Source organism: Ranitomeya imitator, chromosome 4 (genome assembly GCF_032444005.1).
Source record: "Ranitomeya imitator isolate aRanImi1 chromosome 4, aRanImi1.pri, whole genome shotgun sequence".
NCBI lineage: Eukaryota > Metazoa > Chordata > Amphibia > Anura > Dendrobatidae > Ranitomeya > Ranitomeya imitator.
Window position 1 is genome coordinate 639298613 of NC_091285.1, and position 27505 is coordinate 639326117.

The window sequence follows — 27505 nt, forward strand, 5'->3', positions numbered from 1 at the left end:
TCCTTACCTGCTGGCTGCATGCTGGCTGCAATATTGGATTGAAGTTCATTCTCTGTCTTCCGTAGTACATGCCTGCACAAGGTAATCTTTCCTTGCGCAGGCGTGTACTATGGAGGACAGAGAATGAACTTCAATCCAATATTGCAGCCAGCATGCAGCCAGCGGGTAAGGAAAGGGTGAATCAAACACCCAAAAACTCCGCCCATATGACCCAAAACCAGTCCCGCCAAATTCAGGTGACAGAGTCCCTTTAAAGAGCTTTTGAGATCATTCACCAATCACTTTTGGTCCCTTAAGGCTATGTTCACACGTTCCTGATTTCCATCCTTTTTTTCTGCACTAAAAACCGCAGCTCTTGGCAGAAAACGCAGGTCCTTTTTTTTGGTGCTTTTTTGGTGCGTTTTTGGTGTGTTTTTTGATGCGTTTTTTGATGCGTTTTTTAGTGCAGTTTTCTATGCAGAGTCTCTGTGTGTTTTCTAGGAAGTTTAGGGTTAATGGCTGAAAATACCCTAACCCTACCCCTAACCCTAACCCTACCCCTAACCCTATTCTAACCTTAGTGGGAAAAAAAAAAAAAAAAATTCTTTATTTTTTTTATTGTCCCTACCTATGGGGGTGACAAAATGGGGGGGGGGGGGTCATTTGCTATTTTTTTTATTTTGATCACTGAGATATAATCTATCTCAGTGATCAAAATGCACTTTGGAACGAATCTGCCGGCCGGCAGATTCGGCGGGCGCACTGCGCATGCGCCAGCCATTTTGGAAGATGGCAGCGCCCAGGGAGAAGACGGACGGACGGACACCGGGAGGCCGGGTAAGTATAGGGGGGGAGATGGGTGCACGGGGGGGCGTCGGAGCACGGGGGGTGGCATCGGAGCATGTGGGGGGGGGGGGGGGTGGGTGGGATTGGGGCACGGGGGGCAGCCACACTGCAGCGGTTCTGCACCACAAACCGCAGTAAAACCCGCAGATATTTTTTTCATCTGCGGGTTTCACTGCGGGTTTGACCTCACAATGGAGGTCAATGGGTGCAGAACCGCTGCAGTTTCACAAAAAGAAGTGACATGGTACTTCTTTTTTACCGCAGCAATTCAGTGCGTTTTTTTTTTTAGAATTTCAGGATCATGTGCACAGTGGTTCCTGTTTTCCATAGGGTACAGTGTAATGTACCCTGCATGGAAAACAGCTGCGGAACCGCAGCGGCAAAACCGCTGCGGTTCCGCAGTAAAAAACGCACTGTGAACATGGCCTAAAAGAGAGGCAGATACATAAAGAGCTGTAATTCCTAAACACCAAATTAGAATGGGAATACACTCAATTTAAAGCTGAGTCTACACTGTAAGCCAATATTGATTATGTAACTGCAACTTGAATATGTTTTGGTAAACAGCAGAAATGGCAAAACTTGTCTCACTGTCCAAATATTTCTGGACCAAACTGTACACTAAGCAAGAACTGGTTCACTTAGAGCCAGCAGGAGGGTGTATACTGCAGAGGAGGAGTTAATCTTTCTATATTCACTTAGTGTCCTCCTAGTGGCAGCAGCATACACCCATGGTCCTGTGTCCCCCAACGAGGCGTAGGAGAAAATCTGTTTTCCTTTAAAACTTCAAATATTCTTAAAGATGATAGATGTACGCAGTGCAAATGCTTCCTGAGGTCAAGGGAGTGCTCTCCTGAAGATTAACAACTCTGGTTGCGGCATGGATGAGCCACAGGATCAAACTGTGCGCTCTCTGATGCCACAGGCGGTGGCATATTTGCCTTTCCATCATCCTGGAAGTGTTGATACGACCTCACAGAGCCCTGATTTCAATATCACATAGCGTTCTACGATTATATGAAGAGACAGAAGAGACAGAGGGATTAGAACAAGGGACATTGATAGAAGATCTGTGGTTGGTTCTCCAAGATGTTTAGAACTACCTCCCTGCTGAGAGCCTTCAAAAATTGTGTGGATGTGTATCTAGAAGAATTGTTGCTTTGATGCTCTTTTGAAGCCAAATTTGATTTGCTTTAGATTTTTCTTATACATTCCCCTGGCAATTTGATAATTGATAAAAAAAATAAACTTCTGTACCTGACAGAATCCATAGTTTGCAGCAGCTTTTTCCACACCTGGCTAAGACTTTTGCACAGTACTGTATATTTTTATACATCTCTTAAAACATAGTGAGATCTCCTGAGCACACTGCCCCTCTGGGACGAGCAGATGCACGTCTGCAAACAAACGCAGATGCCCAGGATAGCTGTCATATATAAAAGGCTTAGGCTGTGTACACAGGATGCGGAATTTGTGCAGATCCGCAGGTGATTTTTCCGCTAAGAAACGCTGCAGTTCCGCACAGTGATTTACAGTACAATGTAAATCAATAGGGAAAAAAAATCTGCGCTAATGGTGCGGAAAAATCTGCACTGAATCCACTGCAGATTGAAAAGAAGCGCATGTCACTACTTTTGTGCAGAACAGCAGCGTTTCTGCACCCTTCCATTATAGAAATCCGCAGTGGTAAAAACCGCAAAAATCCGTATTAATTCCGCATCAAAACCACACAAAATTCGCATCTGCGCTTTATGCCAGGAGATGCGGATTTTGTGCGGAAAATTCTACACCCTAATCCGCAATGTGTGCACATAGCCTATATGCTCTGCAAACAAAGCCTAGAAAGTTGGACTAAGACCCTTAGCACAGGCCCCCATTAAATACTCACAGGACGGAAAGACTGATTCTTCGGTGGATACTTAAAATGAGGTCCAAAATTAACAGAAACCTATAAAAAAAAAAAAAAAATATCAAGCAAGTCAGAATACAATATTTTTAATTAAAATCAAAAGCAAAGCCGAATTCACTATATACTTACTTGGCAGCCTTTGTAGAGGGATATAGCTGGGTAATAGACACCTTCAAAAACATCTTTATAGGCCACTCCTTGACTGGCCCCATTCTTATAAAAGATGATCTGCATAAAGAAAAAAAAAGTGTTAGTAGAGTAAATCACAGAGCTAAACTGAAGGAATAGAAATAAAAGTGAACTAGAGGTCATGTCACCACCACTGAGTAAGTGGTGGAGACAAGCTGTTTTAAAATGACGTACAAGAAAAAGTAGAAAAGGGGGGGAGGGGGTAGTACAGGCCAGAGGGGGAGGCTCCTGCTGCAGCCACTTGCATTATATAGGATTTCTCAGTTTTAAGTTGCTATAAAACACTTTGTTAACGTTAACTCCACCTCTTACCCATCAGGAGGGATATAAGCTTTCTGGATGTTATATCTGATGCGGTGCCATCTTGGCAGCAAATCTGGGAACTAGATATCTACCTATCCAGTGCCTTGAAATAAGTCTTCATACCATGCAAACTTTTCCACATTACACCCACATTAAGCACAGTGACCGCTGGGGCTTGGGCACATGGATGAGCGGTATCGATCACAGACACCGCTCACCCCTCTCTCCCGCGCCCCGGCCGTCGCTCCCTGCACTTAAGTGTACTCACGTCTGTCAGACGCAAATACAATTCATGTTGGCGCCACCCGGGACAGGAGCTGTAATCTGCCCTGCTCCGCTGGGATCTCAAGCTAGACGCATGTTACTTCCGGACTTTGCCTTGTTGTAGAAGACGCAAACAGGGGAAGCTGGCTGGTGTGACGTCAGTACACCATCCACTGCGGCACTTCATAGAAGGGGGGACGGTGCATGGGAGCCTGGATTAAGCGAGTACAAAGGTTTTTGGTTTTTATTTTTAAATTCCTACGTTACTGTGCAGTGGGGCATAAAATGTTGGGCTGTGCAGGTGGGGGGGAATAACAAAAGTCTGTGCATATGGGGGGGAACAAGATGAGGGTCTGTGCTGCTGGGTGAATAAAATGAGAGGCTGTGCGTGGGCAGCATAAAATGAGGGGGATGTGCTTCAGCAAACCATGAGGAGCTATGGTAACCATAGTTCAGATGGAGCTGTGGAGGACATTATACTGGGGTCTGCGGTGAATAGCATACGGTTTGAGGTGCTGTTTGTGGGCCATAGTACTGTCTGGAGTGCTGTGTGAGCCATCACAGTATACATGGGGGCAGTTTTGGACAGTATACTATTTATGGGGGTTTGTGGTTGGACTTCATACTATATATAGAGGACTAGAGTGTACATATCTGTTGTGGTGACCATACTATATATTAGCGGCTTGTAGTGGATATAATACAGTATGTGGTGACCATCATACTGTGTAGGGGGACTGTGTGAGGAGTGGTAACAGTTTGAAGAGGGGGCACAGAATGGATATGGAGAGCAGAAAGTGTGAAATGGAGGCACAATATAGAAGGGACAGAATGGAAATCTAGAAAAGTGTAATGTAAATTAAAGAGGGGACAGCCATGGTATAGGCCATGGTTCATAAGGGCGGATGGTGTGGCGATTATAGCTAATAATGGCGGATGGTGTGGAGGTCATATACCATAGGAGGCTTAGTTATTTAGGTCGTAATATGGATATACATTTTTATGCAGACGGCATTTTAAGAACACTTTTTAGGGCACTGTGTTGGGGTGTAACTCAAAAGACCTCAGAAGGGGGGGTCTGCAGAGAACAGCTGTGGATGTAAAAAGTCATCAATGCATCTAGACAAGGTATAGATGAAGAGACAGGTACGTGGATGTAAATTTTTATTTTCCCGATACGGAGTAATTCTCATCATGTGGTTCCTGTCCGGTCCGCAGTCTGATGGCTGTTAATAACTCCCAGTATCTCATTACCATTGTTAAGGACTTACTGGGAGTTGTAGGTTCATGCGATACAATTGATCATTGTACTAAGCTTGGTTCTTGTATTCAAGTACTCGCTCACAAAATGTTTGACGAGGTGCAGAAGATCACAAAGTGGTTGCAGCCAGAGTCTTCTACCCCCACGCAGATTGTGGAGAGCGTTGTAATGGACAAGTTCGTGAACGCCATTCTGAGCCCAATGCAGACTTGGGTTGCCCAGGGAGATACCCGAAACGTCATTGACTTGGTCAGACTGGTCGATAAGGTATCAGGGAGTTGACTCGTTTCTTGGGGAGACAACCCACTCCATATGGGGTAGCGGAGGTGAAAAAGGAGGGTGGGGCGTCCAGAGTGGAGACGGAGGTCATGCCAAGGGTCTCATCAAGGGATTCAATTTGCTGGAGATGTCATGGCCCAGGTCATATAGCTGCCCACTGTTCCCTGACCACTGAGCAAATAGACTGTAGCATGGGAAGCCAGTGTTCATTCTATGCATATCCAACTTGCAGTGTGGAGTGTCCACCCTGTGAGGGGCCCCAAGCAGGTTCGGTAAAAGTGAATGGTCTGCAAATGACTGGCTTTGACTTGGAGTTTGGTGACCCTCGTGAGTCACACTCCCTCTTCAATTGATCTCTGGGACGAAGGTGGACATCCGCTGCATTTACAGGACTCCTAAAGACTATTCAGTGGCCAAAGTGGATATTGAGGGAGTCCCATGAGGTCGGCATGGTCCAGGATTTATTGCACCCAATTATCATATGCCAGGATTTTGTGTTTTGGGTATTTTGGGGGAGGGGCGGAGACCTTGATTGCTCGGGTAAGAAACATGGTTGCCCTAAAGACGACTCACCAACCCCAGAGTCGGATGGGTTTCCCTTCTATGTAATGGTGGGAGATGGGGAGGTAGTATTCTCTGAGACCGACATTCCTGATATAGGGGTGACTGAAGAAAAGTTTTGGTTCACCCAACATAGGGATCCAAAGTGTAAGGCTACGTTCACATTAGCGTTTTGCGCGGTTGCGTCGGGCGCACCCGCGGCGACGCACGCGTCATGCGCCCCTATATTTAACATGGGGGCGCATGGACATGCGTTGTGCTGCGTTTTGCGACGCATGCGTTTTTTTGGCCGCAAGCGTAGGGCGCAGAGGACGCAGCAAGTTGCATTTTTTTTTGCGTCCATTTTTCAGCAAAAAAGGACGCATGCGTCGCAAAACGCAGCGTTTTAGCATGCGTTTTGTGGTGCGTCGCCGACGCAGCCCCGCACAACGCAAATGTGAACGTAGCCTAAAAGAAGCATTCAATAAAGTAAGTTATAAAACGTAATTGCACAGGAGCTAGGGCTGACACCAGGTTTCTCTATTTCCCGTTGAGTGGAGACTTATCATACAGGGTTACTAAGGTGAGGGAGAAGATAGTGGAATAATTGTTGGTACCAGGATCCTATAGACAGAGGGTATTGGCCATGGCCCATTCACAAGTCTTGGGTGGCCATCTGGGGGTGGACAAAACTCAAGAACGGCTCATGCAGAGGTACTATTGGTCCGGATGTCACCGGGAAATCCTAAGGTATTGCAAGTCTTGTCCCACCTGCCAGATACGAGCTCTCACTTCAGATATCCCCTAGTACCGCTACCAACCAAGGCTTGGCAAGACAGGGACCCCATTGAAATTCCATATTTGTTTGTTAAGCCAGAAGGGGACAACTGAAGACATCACAGTAGCCAAAACACTGTCGAAGAACCAAAAACAGCAATGTTGGGAATTGCTGTAGCAGAACCAGGACCTGTTCTCAGATTTGCCGGGGTATACAGCAGGTGAATTCAAAGCCCTACCGAATTCCATAGGCCTGCCGAGAACTGATCTCCAAGGAGGTGGAGCATATGCCAAATCTTTGAGTCATTAAGGAGCAAATGGTCTAACCAGATTGTCCTTGTCCCAAAACCTGGTGAATGAAGACTCGGTATGGATTATCGGAAGTTGAATGAAATCTCCAAGTTCGCTGCATATCAGATGCCGCAGGTCGATAAGCTGATCGAGAGACTTGGGACGGCAAGATACACAGCAGCCTTGGATCTAATAATAAAAGGTATACTGGCGAGTCCCCATTTCAAAAGAAGCCAAGGAGAAGGCGGCTTTCTTTATACCTAACTGTTGCTTCCAATATGTCAGGATGCTTTACAAAATAATATCTGAAAGACAGGGGAATAAGTAGCGATTTGTGAACATAAAATCCCTTAAAATATAAATTGGAACCCAGTGTGACAAACACTCAAAAAGAATTGATTGCATAAAAGATTAGAGCAATCTACAGAGCAGCAAACCATGTATAATAGCATACACCCAAATAACATCTTTTAGCAACATTAATGCCTACAAGATCCCTACCTATACCCTGAATAGTTCCTACTGTCTGTAAAGGTTGGCACCCTAGAGAGTATGATTTTTAGCGCCCCCACTCACTGGCAGCTGGCCCCATCTTCCCTGGGTGTCCCTTACTCTAGGCAGGCAGGAAAACAGATACAGAATGTCACAGATGTGATCTATATTAGGGTATAATTATAAAGTAATGGCCTCGCAGAGAATATGAAGTAATAAAAAGATAATAGCCTTCTTCTCAGCATGAGAGATATAAAATACCCTCAAGGGTTTCACTATGTGATAAATTTGGATATTTAATAGAAGGAAAACTATAGAGCTAAACTTCCAGATGTCGGATATGTCCCTATACTGACGCCTATAGCTGATAATGGAGGTTGGTACCCTATGAAGAGATTATTTATGGCACCCACACTTAGCGGCGACGTCCCATCTTTCCCTCCCAACCCTGTTATAGACAGGTATTAAAAACAGGTAGGAACTATTCAGGGTATATGTAGGTACCTTGTAGGCATTTTCTAGGTTTATGTTGCTCAAAGATGTTGTTGTTATTTGGGTCTATGATATTATGCATGGTTTAAATTCTGTAGATTTGCATAAAAGATTAGAGCAATCAATTCTTTGAGTGTTTGTCACACAGAGATCAGTGTATATTAAGAGATTTGGAGATAAAAAATATTTTAAGGGATTACATGTTCACAATTTATCTGGATGCCATACAGCCTGCAGGGAGCTCCTGCCACCTTTCAGAGGGCCATGAAGCGGATCCTCGCACCAGACAAGAACTACGCTACGGCATACATGGATGATGTCAATCTTTAGCCCGAATTGAGTAAGGAGTCTGGAAAAGGTCCAGGCAGTGTTTGATGCACTCAGGAAGGCGAGGTTCTCTTTAAATCTCCAAAAAAATGTGTGATGAGGAAAGCGAAGGCCAAATACCTTGGTTAAAGGGACACTGTCACCTGAATTTGGAGGGAACAATCTTCAGCCATGGAAGCGGGGTTTTGGGGTTTTTGATTCACCCTTTCCTTACCCGCTGACTGCATGCTGGCTGCAATATTGGATTAAAGTTCATTTTCTGTCCTCCGTAGTACATGCCTGCACAAGGTAATCTTGCCCTGCGCAGGCGTGTACTATGGAGGACAGAGAATGAACTTCAATCCAATATTGCAGCCAGCATGCAGCCAGCGGGTAAGGAAAGGGTGAATCAAACACCCAAAAACCCCGCCTCCATGGCTGAAGATTGTTCCCTCCAAATTCAGGTGACAGTGTCCCTTTAAGTAGTAGGTAGAGGCGAAATCAAACGCCAGATCAATAAAGTGGATCCAGAACTGACCAAAACCATTCTCAAAGAAGCAAATTAGGGCCTTTCTGTGCATTGTGGGATACCAGAGTTGGAGTCATGGAAATTGAGAAGTCAGAGGTTTGGCTTACCGACTCCACAGCCCTGTGGGATACTACAGGAAATTCATTCCCAACTTTGCCATGAAGGCCGCACCCCTGACCGACCTCAAGGGGACAAAAATCAGTCATGGCCAAATGGATGTCAGAGGCGGAAACAGACTTTCAAGAACTGAAAGTAGCTTGGTGTAAGCAGCCAGTTATGATTACGTCTGACTTTAAGAGAGAATTTGTACTCAAAATGAATGCCTCAGAAGTTGGACTAGGAGCAGTCCTTCCTCAGGAGATACATGGAGAGGAGTGACCTGTTCTCTACCGGAGTAAGAAACGGTCGGTATGTGAGAAAAAATTATTCCATGATAGAAAAGGAATGTTTGGTCATAAAGTGGAGACTATCTTTTAGGGCAAAAATATAAATTGGCATCAGATCAGGCCACACTCAGGTGGATCAGGAAGAAAAAGGGGAAAATGCTCGTGTCACCAGCATGTTTCTAGCCCTGCAGGTTATCAGCTTCCATGTAGAACAAAGAGCAGGGAGATACTTGACAATGCCGATGCCCTCCCAAGAATCCCATGTCTAGTGGTAGAAGGTGCCAAGCCCACGACTTTGGGCAGAGGGTGGAGGTATGTAAGGTGGCTGTTGGGCACCTAAGGGGTTGGAGATAAACTAGAAGTAATGCTTTAGTAAATAAAGGAAAATGCTCCAGCACACCAAGTGCTGAGAGAGGATAATCGACCATGACAAATGTATTATGAGCAGCTCATGAGTTGAGAGACTGATACTCACCATATCTCCACCCCTGGGTGAGGTTCACTTGGTTAAATTGAGAGGCGGTTCTCTCACACAGTGCTGTGTATGTGGAGTTGGCAGATCTCCTGGATTGAATGCCTTTGCTAAAAGGACCAAAAAGCTGGACTCTTAGACAGGTGGGCTAACCAACACTATTGTATGGACATTTTACTTTTTGTTTTTACCTTGTGCCGACAAAGGCTATATTTACGTTTTCTGGGGATGTGGTTTATGAGAACTGCAATAAGCCACCAGGACTCTAAATAGAAAGGGCCCCTGTGTCAACCTCTTTAAGAAGCTGAGTTGACCTACTATAATAAAAACACAGGCATTTAGGATAAATTACACAGGGATCAACCCTGACTCACCCCACCTGACGCAGGACTACTGAGGTCGGAGGGGCTGCTTCCATAGGTTTTCAAGGCTAGTTATTGTCCTCGGTCTGGAATTCTTTTTGCAGCATGCTCCTGATGCAAGGGGAGGTATTTATCCCCTTCAAATCCCCTCCTCCCAGTTCCAACCTGGATCGAGTCAGGGGTAGGCTTGGGATGCATTAAACCCCGGCACCCCACCTCTGAATCATGCTGCTCTTGTCCGGTGAAGCACAGCACCATACCAGGTCATGACCCTGGAAATTCATACACATTGTGCCAGCTCCCAGGAAAGCACTGCGCCCTGCCAGGCTGTGATCCCGTAATAGATGCCCCTATTTTCCTTGCTGCTCCACCTGCTCACCCACCAGGGACATCTGTATGGAAAATGCCGACTGATGTCTGATGCTGGGATCGCAGCCCCAAGTAAGACTTCCTTCTCCCCCGCCAGCACCGGGGAACTGTAGGGTGTCCCTCAAGGACAGGAAAGGACTGAAGCATACTGGAAGGCTCTGCCTTTTAAAGCCGTAGGGTTTCCTGTCCTTGGGAGGGAGGAGAATCATCTCCATGGTGCGGTCTTGGAGAATGGGAGAAGAAAAAAAAACAACAAAAAGCAAACAATTACACTTACCGTTAATTTGGTTTCTAAGACCTTCCACAACAGCACAGGTAATTCTGTATGCCATCATGGAGGGAATTAGACAAAAATGGAGAACTCACAGGATATGAATACTCTTTCAAGGCACTGTAGTATGTATGTATGTATGTATGTATGTATGTATGTATGTATGTATGTATGTATGCATGCATGCATGAATGATTTATACACACACATACCAGGGTGTATGCGCGCGCATGTGTGTAATAAAAATTAAATCCATATTTTTTTTTTTTTTGTAAATACACACACACCCTGTATGCCAGCGCCATCTAACAGCACCTATAAGAGGTCTATGCAGGAAACCTAATAAGTCTACCCGAATCCCCACTGATTTGTCCAATTGCTTCCACATTTTAAAGATGCTGAGGCAAATTAATAAATCAGCGGCCATACAGAAGGCCATGTGCAGTCTACTGCCTAGCGCCCTCCACTCTTGCCACAATTTTTATCTGGAGTCTTGCAGCATCTTGGGTTGGGGGTTACAAAGGCGCTTTGGTTTGGAAACACTGCTGTAATTAAGTCTAGTTTTGACTACTTCTCTGATGGGAAGGAGGGGGGGGGGGGGATTAGGGACCAGTTTGAGCCATTGCAAAGAGTGTCTGTCAATCTTTTATATTCAGTGGGACATTTAACAGCCAACAAGTCCCCTTTGCTATAAGCTCATTGCCAAAAGGAAGTGCATCAGTAAGAAACAACCCCTTATTGTGCAGATGTAAAGATATTGGGGAGCTTACACCCAGGATGCAAGACTCACCTCACTGCTTTGGGCTTGCTTCAAATTCTTCTCTGCTTTATCTACAAAGTCCTTTTCTTCAAAATACAGATAACTCTTGAATTTAATTAAGGCCTGAGTGAGAAGAAAGATCAGCAGATGTTAGTGCATGAAGGACTTGCGTTGCCCATACCACAGGAGGCCATGTCTCTCCTTACCTTGTCTTTGTATGTGTCAGGCAGAGCCAGAGCAGTCTCAGTCTTGTCAGGGAGGCTGATATAAAACCCAAGCGTGTCGCCCTGTCCATAGGAATCAGAATAGTGTTTCCCAATGGACTGATGGAATTTGGTTCCTTTCTTGCTGCGCCAGGAATAGCTGAACTTGTCATAACCTAATGGAGCCTGGAGATTACCTACATGCGAAAAAAAAAAAGTTTCACTATTTGTCGCCATTTTCTGAGACCCATAATGCTGTAGTTTTTCAGGATCTGGGGCTGGGTGAAGACTTATTTTTTTACTCCCTGACATTTTTATTGACACAATTTTGGGGTAGATATGATATTTTGATCGCCCGTTATTGCAATGTTGTATGATATAGTAACATAGTTAGTAAGGCTGAAAAAAGACATTTGTCCATCCAGTTCAGCCTATATTCCATCATAATAATTACCCAGATCTACGTCCTTCCACAGAACCTAATAATTGTATGATATGTTATGATATGTTAGGAAAGCAAAACAACCTAATTCTGGCATTCAGATTTTTGTTCCCTGTTGTCATTAATTTACTTTATATTTTGATAGATCAGACATTTCTGAACATAGCGATACCAAATGTGTTTTTTGTTGTTGTTTTATTTCTAATAGGGCAAAAGGGAAGGGGGGGGGGGGGCGATTTGAACTTTTTTTTTCTTCTTTAAACATGATGCTGCAATCCTCCGATTGCCTGTGCTATGCATAGCAGAGGCTTTATGCTGCACATTTCCCCAGATCTCTTCCTTTTTCTAGGCAAACCGTACCTAGAGCCTGTGACCAACCGAGTCGGGCAGCTGTATCTGGCGGCATATCATCAATAAAAATCTCAAAATACCAGGCTCCTTTCCTCACACCATGGGAAGCCCGCACCATGGAATATCCCTTCTCTCCCAAAACAGTAAGGCGATCGTCAGAGATCTTTAACTGGGGAGCTGAAAAATAAAAAAAAATAAATAAAGAATGAAATATATATTCAATGATAATTTCACGACACATAATAGAAGGAAAGCATGCAGAGTGGTGGTAAAGTTTACAATAAACCTATAAAATGGTCACATTAATAAAACTGGTGAAAACATGAATATATGTCATGGTCTGATTATGTGACATGGATATTGCGCAGGAAGCCTCCTCACCTCGGTCGTGCAAGGCAAGAAGCACCCTCTCGTATAGGCAGGCTCTGTACAAGTCTCCTGGAATAGGTTTTCCAGCCCAACAGTCCAATTCGAGTTTCTCGGGGTCGGGTGCATGTGGGTCAGGCTCCGCCAGGATGTATCTGTACCCATCCTTATTGAAAGGGTGCTCTAACGGGTAGCCGTGAGGAGGCAGGCGCTGGGCCGCAAACAGTGGATCACTGAAAAGGGAATTACAGCACATTAATCAGACGTAATGAAAGTTGCTCGAAAAAAGATAAGGCGGCACTCACACGTCACAGATAGCCCAAAGTAAGTGACAGGTCAGGGATGAAAATCTGCATAGCTCGGAGCAGAAGTAATTGGGAGTCAGCGTTACAACAGGAGACAAGGGAATGGTACTACAGGTGGTGTCCACATTATTCGCTCCTTATTCCCTAGTTTTGCATTTTGCCAGTGTTTTTGTTATTACTGGTAGCACAAGGTGGTACCTGCAGCCCATTCAGATTGTACCAGTAGTCCAGCTCTTTCAGGATTGTACATCCATACACGTGGTGACAATTTTTTGCCCAATCTCCCTTCCCAGTCTCAAGAGCATACTGTACATCAGGACACAGGCTGTAACACGAGGAGAGCAAGCCAGGGCAGTAGAAGGGTATTAAAGGGGTTGTCCGGCCTTAGACAGGCTACAAGTCTGCAGTCAATGTGACTGCAAACTTCTGAATCTTCACATCATGAGGATTCTCCAGTGCCAGGAATGGTGGGCACATGATCACAAGTATGTGATTTGCACACATGCAGACTAGATGAGCGTGACCTCACTCTATGCATGTGTATCGAGTGAGGCTGGAAGCACCTATTGAAAATGTGGCCGGAAGTATGTAAATTGCATATCTGCGGTCTACCACCACTTCCGATGCTGGAAAATTCTTGCGATGTGAAGATTCACAAGTTTACAGTCAGATAGACTTACTGCAGACTTGTAGCCTACGGTCAGACAACCCCTTTAACCCAGCAGCAGGACCGGTATCTGCTCCTTTGGGGAAAGGGGAATAGTAGGAGAACTGGTAGAGTCCTACAAAATGACCTTGAATGCATTTTTAGCAACAAAATGTTAGAAGTAGAAACCAAGAGGCAGACAGGAGAGCCCGAAAACCTGTAGTGGGGTTTGTGCTCACAAACCAGCACCATGCATAATAACATGCCTGACACATGCTCATAACACTGAGCATGTGTCAGGCGTGGAAATCTGGAGACACTAGTGAATGGCCTGCTGCTGCAACATAATTCAGCATCAGCGGTTAGTTTTGTGGTGGGTCAGCAGCGATGGTCTGGGGAGGCACAGCCTTGTCTTAGCCAGTGCTAAACTGACTGAGGATTTTATCATAGTACCTGTCACACTTACACTGGTGCAGTGAGACCTGGGCTTCTCCTGGTGGAGGACAATGCCTGTATCTTACACAGCCTAGGCGTCTAAGAGGCATTACGTATAGGAAAATATATATCACGTGGCCACTTCCTGGACAAGCCCATTACCTTCTGGTTCTTTTCGTTGCACTGGAAGAACTGTTGTCCTGCTGCTTGCGCTTGGCTCCTCTCCCTTTCGCAGAGCTGGCCGCAGCGGATCCTAAGTACAGACAGAAGCAATATGAAGACAACGACTGGCACGGCCCTCATCTATTGCACCCACGTTCTGTTGAAGAGACCGGCTTAATTTCTGCAATTGTCATGAAAGAACGTTATGAAGTAAAACCAGAGGGTCACCTGAAACAGTAACATTATGACTGCACATAGCAAACAATGTGGTCGCCACGTGCATAATGATTTACCGTCCCAGTATACAAGTCTGTACATAGCAAGATCCCAGTAGTGGTGGATGCTACGACAGTGAAAGCAAGAAGCTCAGTGCCGCCCTCACAATGGCTATTACTTCATGAACATAGGAGTCAACCCCAGGGAGCGTTAGCCTTACTGGCCTGTAGAATGAAGGCGCCCCAGTAGTTGCGGTGTCAACTTCGTAGACTTTTTCTGCACAGCAATGTCCGCACATCCACTGTGCAGGGTAACTGCATCATTGAATAGTCGGCGATAGTGCCGCTGTGCAGGAAAACGGTAATTAGACCTACCGGTAATTGTATTTCCAGGAATCCATCCTGACAGCACCATGGAGGAAGTCCTTCTTATCCATAGTGGGACAGGAAACCACCAGAATTTAAAAGGACCCTCCCCACTCCACCAGTGATTTTCCAAAGTAACACCTCTGGATGGATGCAAAAAAATAATTTTATTTGAACATAATCATTATACAAATGTTACTTCACATAAGTATGCAGCGTACGTATTTGTAAACTAGTAGTGCTGTCAGGATGGATTCCTGGAAATACAATTACCGGTAGGTCTAATTACCGTTTTCCAGGTCACCACCTGACAGCACCATGGAGAAGTAACATAGGAGATTTTGGTCCTAGGGTGGGGGACTATTGCATGAAGCACCTTCCTGCTAAAGGCTAGCTGAGACGACACTACGTCTAGTTTGTAATGTTTAGAAAAGGTACTGAGACTAGACCAGGATGCAGCTCTGCAGATCTGATCTGCCATGCACCCCCTTTCTCTGCCCATGAAGCGGCTATAGCCCTGGATGAATGAGCTTTAAGGCTGCCTGGGGGACCATTTCCCTGTGCCTGATAAGCTAGGCTAATGGTGGACCTAATCCATCTCGCAATGGTAGATTTCGATGCTTTTCTCCCTTTATTAGGACCTCTAAAAAGGATAAACAGATTGCTATCCTGTCTCCAGGCCCTAGTTGCCTCCAAGTACTTAAAGTATGGTCTCCCTAACATAGAAGTTATGGTAACATTTCTCCTTCTGGTTTTTGGGAAACTGACAAAATGATGGAAGCACTACCTCCCGATTCATATTTGGATCTCAGATCACCTTAGGAAGAAAACCTGGATCAAGTTTTAAGACTAGTCTATCATCAAATATTTGCAGATAGGGGTTCTGCGTGGACAGGGCCTGAAGTTCCCCCAGTCTTTTAGCCAATGTAATGGCTACTAGGAAGGCTGTTTTGAGGGAAAGATTAGCAATGTCTATATCTTCTGCTAGATCAAAAGGATTTTTGCACAACTCATTAAGGAGCAGGTTAAGATCCCAAGGGGGAACAGTTTTCTATATTAAGGGTCTCAGCCTCAGAACTGCCCTGGAAAAACGAGCAATCCAGGGGTGGGAGGCTAGGGAAGAATCATAGAAAATGCTGAGGGCTGCCACTTGGACTCTCAGAGAATCGGACCCTGAAGGAGTAAATCTCTTCTTTTAGGAAGGAGAAAAGGTTCTTCTACCGCCAACTTTTTTAGTAAGGGGAACCAGCTCCTTTTGGGCCAGAAAGGAACCACTAGAATGATCTGAGCTCTGTCCTCGTATATCTTACTGAGGATTCTTGGAATTAATGCAAGAGGGGGGAAAGCATATAACAGACCCGTGCTCCATGATTGAGAGAGCGTCTATATCCGCCGGTCTTTCCCACAGGTTCAGTGAATAAAAATGTTTCGACCTTCGCGTTCCGTCTGACGGCGAATAAGTCCACCTCCTGTTTTCCCCAGCGTTGGCATAGTTCGCTGAAAATTTCGCTGTTTAGCTCCCACTCCGTAGCTGACAGCTTCTTTCTGCTCAGAAAATCCGCAACCCGATTCTTTGAACCCTCAGATGCACAGCTGAAATTGAGAGCACCGATCTTTCTGCCCAACTGAAGATCTGATCCGCTAGATGTTGTAATTTTGGATGTCTTGGACCACCCTGATGCCGAAGAAAGGCTACCGTCGTCGTGTTGTCTGACAGAATCTTCAGGTGTTTGTTCTTTAGAACTTGTGCTGAATACAGGACCTTCCAAACCGCCTGTAGTTCTGTGATTTGAGGAATTCTTGTTGTCTTCTGAATTCCACTGCCCCTGATAGTTTCTTCCGAGGACTTGATCACCCCAACCTTGTTGGCTTGCGTCTGTGGTCACCGTAACTGCTGGAGACTGGATCCACGGAACACCGACCTGGAAATTTCTGGGAACAGTCCTCCAGCGTGGGGACCGTCTGACTTGATGGGATAGACCAGGGGTGTCACACTGCATTCCTCGAGGGCTGCAAACAGGTCATGTTTTCAGGATTTCCTTGTACTGCACAGGTGATAATTTAATCACCTACACAAATAATGAGTTGGTGATTAAATTATCACCTGTGCAGTACAAGGAAATCCTGAAAACATGACTTGTTTGCAGCACTCGAGGAATGCAGTTTGACACCCCTGGGATAGACGGAACTCCCTGTCCAGTGATGCTCGTCTTCTGTCCCAGGAAGCGAGAACTGCCCTCTGTAACCGACGGGAATGAAACTGGCTCCAGTTGACAAGGAATGCAGGCTGTCATTAATCCGAGGATCTTAAATGCATCATTGATGGAGACTCGGCTTCTTAAAAAATGGCAGATTCTTTTTGTTAAAATCGGTCCACTTCCCGTCTGGAAGAAAAGATTGTCTGACATTTGAGTCTAGGATAACTCCCAGAAACTTTATTCTTGGTTTGGGCGTCAGGTCTGGCTTTGACCAGTTCACCACACAACCTAATTTCTGCAGAGTGGCGATCACCAAGTGACAGTCGATTATGAGCTGCCCTATAGAGTCTGCCACCATTAAATCGTCTAAATAGGGTACTATTGTGATGTCTTGATTTCTCAGATTAGCCACTATTTCTACGACAAGCTTTGTAAAAACTCTGGGCGCTGTCGCCAAACCGAATAGGAGGCAACAAAATTGGTAATGGTAGACTCTTCCTTCTTTTTCTACCACAAATCTGAGGTACTTTTGGTGATCTGTGAAGATTGGAACGAGATAATATGCACTCTAAGTCTACAGTGCACATTACCACGTCTTTCCTAACAGGGGAATTGTAGAGCGTATAGATTCCATTTTGAACCTTTTGTATTCTAGCCATTTGTTTAGGGGCTTGAGGTTTATTATAGTTCTGGATTCCCCCGAAGGCTTCTTTATAGAGAACAGGCCCGAGTAATGACCCCTTCCTGGATGTCCAACCACATAGGGGAGACTGAAGAGAAATGGATGTTGGACACAAAATTTTTTCTGGGGTAAGGGAGTCGAATTCTATTCTGTACCCCTGAGAGATAACCCAAGGACTTCTGGTAATCTCTCCCCACTCTATCCAGAAGTTCGACAGCCGCCCCCTATTCTGATGGAGTCATTTCCTTTGAAATTCTGACCTAGAGGTCGAGGGACCTGAACCCCTATTTTTGTTCCTATCTTCTCCCTCTTTTTGATAGCTCCATCTCCCCTGCTTTCCCTTACCCCTATAGTCTGATCTTTGACTATAATAGGGCCTGCGAAAGGGCTGACACTTTCTACGTTTTTCCTCTGGAAACCCCTTTTTTTCATCTGAAGCTTATTCCAGAATATCATCAAGAATGGGTCCAAAGACTCTACTGCCTAAGAAAGGGATGGAGCACAGCTTATTTTTAGAATGAACATCGCCTGACCAGTTCTTCAACCATATAGCCCTCCTGGCTACATTTGAAAAAGACTGGCCTCTAGCTGTGAACCTAACGGATTCTGCAGTAGCATCTGCTAGAAAGTTGGTTGCTAGCTTTAGTAGAGGAATTGCTTTAATAATGGTCTCTCTAGGGCAGAGGTCCCCAAAGTTTCGGACCTTGAGAGCCACATTCAGCGCTGAGAGAGAGTCACGAACCACATTCAGTTTTGAGAGAGGGTCGCGAACCACATTCAGCTCCCGCCCCCCCTCACAATAGTGGCAACCAAAGCCCCCATTACAGGCATAATGGTAACCAAAGCTTTTCCTCAAAAATCAATCACTCCAAAGCAGTATACAAAGTTCCAGGGGTTCCTATAGTACCCCCAATTCAGTATTCTCCTATCAAGCACTCCCAAGTCACTGTCACATCCAGCTTCAAACACCTCCTCTGACACATGGTGTCATCTTGTCTCCAGCGTACCATACTGAATTCATCTCAAAACCCCTAACACCAGTATATGTGCATCCACATCTGCTCTTCAATGCAGGGCTGCTCACAAAATTCACCATTTTCAGATGTGCTCTTCATACCCGTTTGCTAGAACTGGAGCTAATGCTCCAAGCTGACAGACAGCCGCGAGCCACAATTCATAGGACCGCGAGCCACATGTGGCTCCTGAGCTACAGGTTGGGGACCCCTGCTCTAGGGGTTCTAGCTGACAGTTGATCTTTCAAGTCATCTATCCACAAATGCATAGCCCGCGCCACAGATGTTGCCACTATATTTGTGCGGATTACCGCCGCTGAGCTTTCCCAGGCTCTCTTTAAGAACCCATCCGCCTTGCGATCCATCGGCGCCTTTAACTTAGAGGAGTCCTGAAATGGAATGGCGGTTCTCTTAGAAACTTTTGCAAGAGGAATGTCAATTTTTGGGATATCCTCCCAGTCCTTGACTTCTTCATGATCGAAAGGGAGGCAAGAGTCTAAAGTCTCTAGGAATTGATAACCTCCTTTCTGCTTCTTCTAAAATCATAGAATGAATATGGGCATTTACGGGAAAGACTTTTGAGGTCTGAGAACGTAGCCCCCCAAACATTTCGTCCTGAACTGTTGGAGCAAATGTGGGTTCCTCAATCTGCATAGTCTGTCTAACCGCTCCCAAGAGCTCTTCTATATCATTAGACAAAAACAAATATTTCTTCCCTCTCTCTGGAGGATCCCTGCTTAACTCTTCCTCCTCCAGATCTGATTCAAAAGAGCTGTCCTCAGACAACAGATCCGATTCTCTCTGCCTTTTCTTGGATCTCTGTGGATCCTGGGGGTCAGACTGGATGGGCTGGGGAAATGTTAAGCCAGATATTGAGGCATGCACCCCCTCCCTGAGAATGGCTCTCATATTCGTCATGAGAGAGGCCCGTTCTCCCACAATACGACTGGTGCACGACTCGCAGAGAGACTTCTGCCAGGAGTCCTTAAGTCTTATGGCACATTTCCTGCACTTCCCGGATTTCTTAGCCACCGCAGAAGCCTATAACACACAATATATAAAACATGTCGCATGGGCCTATACGCTTGACTGAAGATCTGAGGAAGCAGGCCCCTCCCGGGACTCACATGCGCCTGGGCCTTCTGCAGTATCTCGGGTTTTGGATTATCTTTTATACCACTGGATAAACCCCCATAGCCCACACATACCTTTATACTGTTGCCACCACTGTCCCAGACCTCCTGACAGGCAGCCGCGAACTGGAAGTGACTCGTGCAGGAGCGCGATCCGGAAGTGAGCTCCCGGACTGCGCACACACACCGATCCTCCACTGAGATGACTTGCGGCACTACCCCCGGATGCGCTTGCTAAGGATGTACCCAGCAGAGGCGTTAAATGGCAGGTACATCGGGGTCTTGCGCCGAGGGTCGAGAGGCCCCACCCCCAGGGGGAAGCGACCCTGAACCAGGAGCAGCGCTACACTGGTGCTGCTGAGGGACCCTATGACTCGGGTGTCAGCACAGCAGTCTTCTAGTGGGAAGGAAGAGGCAGAGTCCCCCCAATCCTCTCTGCATGGGACGGACGGACGAACTCTCGTCGTTCCCATCCACAGTGGGACAGGAAAAACACTGAAGGGTGGTAGGGGGAGGGTCCTTTTAAACTCTCGTAGTTTCCTATCCCACTATGGATAAGAAGGACGTCCTCCATGGTGCTGTCAGGTGGTGACCTGGAAAAAAGCTTGATTTTTCCATCATTTTCTATCGGGCCTGTACTCCACACATGCAGGAGCTATGCACTTCTGCAACATCAGTTGGGAAGTAGGAGAGGACCTGGACCCCCAAATGATCTATGGATTAAACAGAACATAATCATCAATAGGCGGGCAGTGGCAGTCTAACAGCCGGAACTCCCACAGTTCTGCTTCAATCCTCTCCAGCCGCAGCCAGAAATAAGTGATGTCCTGAGAGAACACCACAGCCCCTGTACATTGCTTCGTGGCTAGTGCCGAGTAGCGCAGTTTATATCCCAATTCAAGTGAACAGGAGATAAAGTGCAGTACCCAGCAGTGGCCACTAGGCCTTGTGTGCTGCAGCAGCTTTCTACTCAGTACATAGCGTGCATCCGGTCGCTGCTGGAACAGATTTCAGCTGATCGGTGGCTGTCCCGGGCGTTGAACCACCACTAATCTCATATTGATGAGCGATCCTAGGGATAGGTTGTCAATCGTTAAGTCCCTAACAACTTCTTTAAAGGGAACATGTTCACGTAAAAAATGGCTATTAACCTGCAGATATGGGGTTAATCATCCTAAATTTGCACTAAAAAAAAAAAAAAAAAAAACACCACAGCAACCAGGAGGAAATCAAACTTTATTCCCTTCAAGGAATTACAGAATATTATACATATTTATATAATAAATACCAGCAGTACAAAGATCACTCACCATTCAAACCACCTCCACTGGATACTGCGTTGCTCTGCCTCTGGTTATCATATGCCGGGCCAATATTCGCCAAGTCCTAGAACAAAGAAAGTTCAGTATAACATTAAAAGTTGCAAATGTGTTTTCATTGCATAAGGACGGCGGCTTTACTGTTACAAGTGTAAGGCTATGTGCACACGTCAGGATTTTTTCCTGACATAATCCTGAGAATTCTGCCAGAAATCCGCGTGCTTTTTTCACGCGGATTTCTCACGGAATTTGCGCATTTTTTGCGCTGATTTTTTGCAGATTTTTAGCGTTTTTTTATTTATTTTCCGGAATGTCCTTTTTGATAGGAAATCCGCAAAAAATCCGCAAAAAGATAGAGCATGTCCGGATTTTTTGTGGTATGCGTTTTTTTTGCGGAAAAAAACGCTAACATCTGCACAAAAAATGCGGAATGCATTCTAAATGATAGGATGCATAATGTTAGCGTTTTTTTAGCGGATTTATAGCGTTTTTAATGGCCAAATTCCGCAAAAAAAAAAAAACGCCAAAAATCCGGACGCGTGCACATACCCTAAAACCACGAAAGATCGGCAGATATCAGAGAAGCTGCGGCAACAAAGTAAAAAGGTGACTGTGCCGGGTATATGAGAAGCCGCCCTCCCACCGATCTGCTTTAGGCCAGTTTCACACGTCAGTGGCTCCGGTACGTGAGGTGACAGTTTCCTCACGTACCGGAGCCACTGACACACGTAGACACATTGAAATCAATGCATCTGTGCAGATGTCATTGATTTTTTGCGGACCGTGTCTCCGTGTGCCAAACACAGAGACATGTCAGTGTTCGTGGGAGCGCACGGATTACACAGACTCATTAAAGTCAATGGGTCCGGGTAAAACACGTACCGCACACGGACGTTGTCCGTGTGCAGTCCGTGTGCCGTGCAGGAGACAGCGCTACAGTAAGCGCTGTCCCCCCCCCACTGGTGCTGAAGCCGCCATTGATATCTTCTCTGCAGCAGCGTTTGCTGTAGAGAAGATATAAATATTCTTTTTTTTTTTTTTGTTTCTTGTGTTTAAAATAAAGATCCATGTCCCCACCCCCCTCCCACCCCCTGTGCGCCCACCCGCTGTTCTTAAAATACTCACCCGGCTCCCTCGCTGGCTGGCGCTGCTTCCTGTCCTGGCCGCACCTTCTACTGTATAAGCGGTCACGTGGGGCCGCCGATTACAGTCATGAATATGCGGCTCCACCTCCCATAGGGGTGGAGCCGCATATTCATTACTGTAAATGAGCGGCCCCACGTGACTGAGTATTTTAAGAACAGCGGGCAGGCGCACAGGGGGTGGGAGGGGGGTGGGGACATGGATCTTTATTTTAAACACGAGAAACAAAAAAAAAAAAAAAAAAAGAATATTCATATCTTCTCTACAGCAAACGCAGAGAAGATATCAATGGCGGCTTCAGCACCAGATGCAGGGGACAGCGCTAAACTTTAGCGCCGTCTCCTGCACGGTGCGTGTGGTACCCAGTGGGCACACAGGCGGCACACTGATGTGCCACAGAAACGCATGGGCACACGGACACGGATAATTCCGGTACCGGAATTATCTGGATGTGTGGGACTGCCCTTATGGAGACATAAGGGAAAATGTCAGCTTTGTAATCATAGTCACCTGGTCGAGCAGGCCAAATTTTGGATAATCTTCCTCTGGATCCTTGCTCCCTGGATCTGGATGTTCCTTTACTAAAAACACATCCCGTTCTTTAGTCTGAAATGTAAAAATAGAATTATTCTTACCGTTAATTCGGTTTCTAGTAACCCACCACGACAGCACACCTGGAGGATGTTACCCCTTTCCTAATAGGGACAGGAAATGACAAGAGGTTAAATAACCCCTCCCTCATCCTCCCCTCAGTGTTATTATAAAGGACCACAGGAGAATGAATGCTTCAAATTATATTTATTCTTTTCAGAACGTATATTAAGCAAAGGGAGGGATTACTCCTGCTGTCGTGGTGGGTTACTAGAAACCGAATTAACGGTAAGAATAATTCTATTTTCTCTAGTAACCCCCCACGACAGCACACCTGGAGCAGTACCCAAGAGTAATTTTTAGGGAGGGACTACAGCACTAAGGACTTTTTCTCCGAAGGCTAAGTCTTCTTTTGACATCAGGTCAAGCCTGTAATGTTTGGAGAACGTATGGACCGAGGACCATGTAGCCGCTCTGCATATTTGCTCGATGGAAGCACTGGCTTTCTCGGCCCAGGAGACAGCTGTTGCTCTAGTAGAATGGGCTGTAAGCTTTCCTGGTGGTGGAAGGCCTTGAATTTGATAAGCCTCCAGGATTGCTCTTTTGATCCAATTTGCAATTGTGGATCTGGAAGTCTTCTTCCCCTTATTCTGGCCGAGAAGATGAATAAACAGATTTTGATCTTTCCTAATCTTTTCTGATGCATGAAGATAATAGAGTACCATTCTTCGAACATCCAAAGTATGGAAATGTTCCTCTTCCTCATTCTTTGGTTCTTGATAGAATGATGGAAGAATTATCTCCTGCGATTTGTGGAAATCGGAGACGACCTTTGGGAGAAAGGATGCGTCTAATCGTAGGATAAGCCTGTCCTGAAGAATCTTCATGTAGGGCTCGTTGATTGACAGGGCTTGTAGTTCACCCACTCTTCTGGCTGTTATAGCTACCAGGAAGGTGGTTTTCCAAGCGAGTTTATCCATGGTTATGGAAGATAAGGGTTCAAATGGTGGCAGTGTAAGTCCTTTCAGGACTATATTCAGGTCCCAGGATGGAACTATATTTATGGGTCTTGGAGATATGCGGGATGCCGCCGTCATGAATCTTCTTACCCATCTATGGTTGGCTAAAGACTGGTCAAAATAAGAGCTCAAGGCTGCCACTTGTACCTTGAGGGTGCTGGGTCTGAGACCCTTCTCCAGCCCATCTTGTAGAAAATCCAGGATCTTGGCTAGGTTTGGTTTATCTGGGTTAGGTTGCTCAGGAGCACACCATGTGATGAACGTCTTCCAGATCTTTTGGTAAATAGAATTAGTAACCGTTTTGCGACTTTTTTGTAATGTTTCAATTACCCTCTTTGATAGTCCTCTAGTTCTCAGAATTGAGAATTCAGAAGTCAGGCATTTAGGTGTAGCCTCTCGGGATCTGGATGCAGTATTGGCCCCTGGTCGAGAAGGTCTTTGACCGGTGGAAGTGCTATTGGCCCATCTATCTTTAGACTGATGAGGGCCCCAAACCAACCTCTTTTGGGCCAAAGTGGAGCCACTAGGATCACCTTGAGTTTTTCTGCCCTTATTTTCTGCAGGACTTTTGGTAGGACCGGCAATGGCGGGAAAGCGTATGCTAGCGAGAATGTCCATGGCTGGACCAATGCGTCCACAGCTAACCCCGGATTCATCGGATCTAGCGAGAAGAACTGGTCTACCTTTGCGTTCTGACTGTTCGCGAACAAGTCCACTTCTGGCTGTCCCCATCTTTTGACCAGTATCTGAAAGACTTCTGGGTTTAGGCTCCATTCTCCTGGGTGGACCTCTGTTCTGCTCAGGAAGTCGGCTTGTACGTTTATCTCCCCTTTTATGTGTAGGGCGGATATGGAGAGCACATGTTCTTCGGCCCACGAAAATATTCTTGCGGATATTCTTTTTAGATCTTCGTGTCTTGTACTTCCCTGGTGGCGAAGGTGGGCAACTGTTGTCATGTTCTCTGAGTATATTTTTAAGTGGGAATTTTGTACAAGAGTTACCGCCGCTTTGAGAACTTCTTCTACTGCTTTTAGCTCTTTGAAATTCGAGGATTGTTGTGCTATTTCGGCTGACCAGAATCCCTGGAATATGTGCTGGTCTACCGTAGCTCCCCAACCTTTTCCACTGGCATCTACTGTTATGGTCACTGCTGGTACCTACAACCAGGGAACTCCCCTCATTAAGTTCTCTTTTTGTAGCCACCATGTTAATGAGGACTTTACATGCGGTGGTATCCGGATTTTTTTGTCTAGAGAACCTGGGGATCCGTCCCAGCTTGACAGAATATGTGTCTGAAGTATCCTGGTGTGGGCTTGAGCCCATGCCACCATCTGGATGCAAGATGTCATGGTACCTAGAACCGACATGGCCCATCTTAGAGATACTCTCATCTTGTCCCGCAATGTTCTTATCCTTGATGTAAGCAGGGACCGTTTTTGTTCGGGCAAGAAAGATGTTTGTCTGTGGGAGTCTAATAAGACCCCTAAAAAGATCTTCGTTGTGGACGGAACCATATCCGATTTTTTGGGGTTTATCACTCAACCCAGGGATGACAGGATCTGGACTGTTGTTTGAAGATGTTCCTGTAGAATTGGAACCGTGGGAGCCACTACCAAGAGGTCGTCGAGGTATGGGATTATGCATATCCGTCGACTTCTGATGTACGCCATCACCTCGGACATGACCTTTGTAAAGATCCTTGGAGCTGATGATAGTCCGAATGGGAGGACATTGAACTGGAAGTGGTCTATAACTTCTCCTCTGGTGACTGCAAACCTTACAAACCTTAGAAATTTCCGATAGGTTGGATGGACTGGGATGTGATAATATGCGTCCTGTAAGTCGATGGTTGCCATGACGAAGTCTTGCCCTATTAAGGGTACTGTCGATCTGACGGACTCCATTCTGAATCTTCTGTAGGTTACATATTGATTCAGCGGTTTCAGATTGATTATCATCCGATGGGTTCCGTTTGGTTTCCTTATCAGAAATAGGCTGGAATAATGGCCCTTGTTTCTTTCGTCTTTTGGGACTGTGGAGATCACATTGTTGATTAAGAGATCTTCTATCCCAGTTATCAGGGTGGACTGTAGTTTCGGTGTTGATAAAGTTGTAGTTTTCATTCTTTTTTGGGGATATGATGTAAACTCTATTTTCATCCCCTCTTTGATTAATCTTAAGGTCCACTGATCCACACCGATCTCTTGCCAGACTGGGAGGAAGTTCGAAATCCGACCCCCCACTATGACGGCGTCATTGCTTTCTCTGGTTTTGGGGTTGTGAAAGAAAAAGATTCCTGTCCTTCCCTCCTTTCGGATAGCTCCAGCGACCTGTTTTACCCTTTCCTCTGTATTGAGGAGTATGCTCCTGCTGAGCGCGGAAGGGTCTTTTCCTAGGGTTTCTAGGTTCTGGTAAGGTCTTTTTCTTGTCTGAAGCCTTCTCCAAAAGGTCATCCAAGGCTGGTCCAAACATATACTTTCCTTTAAAAGGAATAGAACACAGCCTCATCTTGGAAGTCATATCCCCAGACCAGGATCTTAGCCAGAGTGCACGCCTTACCGAGTTTGACAGTGCGGATGATCTCGCCGTCACGCTCACGGATTCTGCGGAAGCATCTGCTAAAAAGCCTGTTGCTTTCTGGAAGATAGGCAAGGAGGCTAGAATATCTTCTCTCGGGGTACCTGAGGACAAGTGCTCCTCTAGCTGCCCCAGCCAGCGATGCATCGATCTAGCCACGCAGGTGGATACTGAATTGATGTTCAGTAAAGACGCTGACGTTTCCCACGACTTCCTTAGTAGTCCGTCCATCTTACGTTCCAGAGGGTCTCTCAGTTGGGAGGCATCCTCGAATGGTAGCGTGGTCTTTTTGGCTACTCTGGCAATCTGGACGTCCACTTTTGGAACTTCAGACCAGCATGACGCTGTCTCGGCATCCACAGGAAATCTGTCTTTAATTTCTGCTGGAGTAGTCAGCTTCTTTTCTGGGGATTCCCACTCGTCCAGAACTAAATCCCGGATGTTTTGGTGAATAGGAAACACCTGACGCTTCCTAGAACGAAGTCCTCCAAACATCTCTTCTTGCACTGACTGGGCCGTCTTCTCTTCCTCAACCTCCATAGTTTTCCTTACAGCCGTAAGGAGTTCTTCTATATCAGATGAAGAGAAGTATTATCTCTCTTGCTGGACAGTTTCAGAGTCCAGGGATAATTCACCCTCCTCTGGGGGTTCGTCCGACGTCTCTCCTTGAGAGTCCTCCTGCTCTTCCTCCTGTGGATTAAGTTTCCTTTTCTTAGCCCCAGGAGGGGCACTAGGAGATGGTGTAGGCTGGGAAAGAGTGGCCAGAGATGTTTTAATGTCCTGCTGGATTAAGGTTTTAATCTCTTCTATCAGGGATGGCTGTTCCTCTCTGATTATTTTGTCTGTGCATTCTTTGCACAATGATTTCTTGTATGAAGAGGACAGCTTCTTCATACAAACTGCGCATTTGCGGGTAGTTTTTGTTTTGCTTCCTGATGTGGGTTCCTTGTCCCCCTAAAAGGAAGGGGAGAAGGAATCGTAAGACTACAACCCACATCAGGGAATGGACACCCTGGGCCAGATTACTTACTGGGGCCGGGATGGTGCTGGGATCTGCAAGAGCAGAGCGCGAGGCAGACGTCTCCATGATTTTCACCACACTGTGGTCTTACCTGAGACGTCTTCTTGTCCGGGGCTCTTAAATAGGCGACCGGACACAGCACCTGTCCTCCTGTGAGAGGACCTCCTCCTCCAATGTCCGGATGTGGGGGGAGAAAGACCGCCGATATCCACGCTAACTGACATGCGTTCCAGCGTGGAAC

General features: G+C 46.0%; 1 protein-coding gene across 1 annotated transcript in view; it reads right to left on the bottom strand.

Annotated features, from left to right (window-relative positions):
* ASH2L (ASH2 like, histone lysine methyltransferase complex subunit) overlaps positions 1–27505 on the bottom strand; it is a 41022-nt gene that overhangs the window by 2919 nt on the left and 10598 nt on the right. Inside the window, exons 7-15 of the mRNA XM_069766859.1 lie at positions 22567–22662; positions 20905–20980; positions 13988–14078; positions 12455–12672; positions 12083–12250; positions 11284–11477; positions 11108–11200; positions 2864–2962; positions 2714–2773 (exon numbers count right to left, since the gene is read on the bottom strand). Coding sequence (XP_069622960.1) covers positions 2714–2773; positions 2864–2962; positions 11108–11200; positions 11284–11477; positions 12083–12250; positions 12455–12672; positions 13988–14078; positions 20905–20980; positions 22567–22662 — 1095 coding nt within the window. The remainder of the gene's footprint in view (positions 1–2713; positions 2774–2863; positions 2963–11107; positions 11201–11283; positions 11478–12082; positions 12251–12454; positions 12673–13987; positions 14079–20904; positions 20981–22566; positions 22663–27505) is intronic.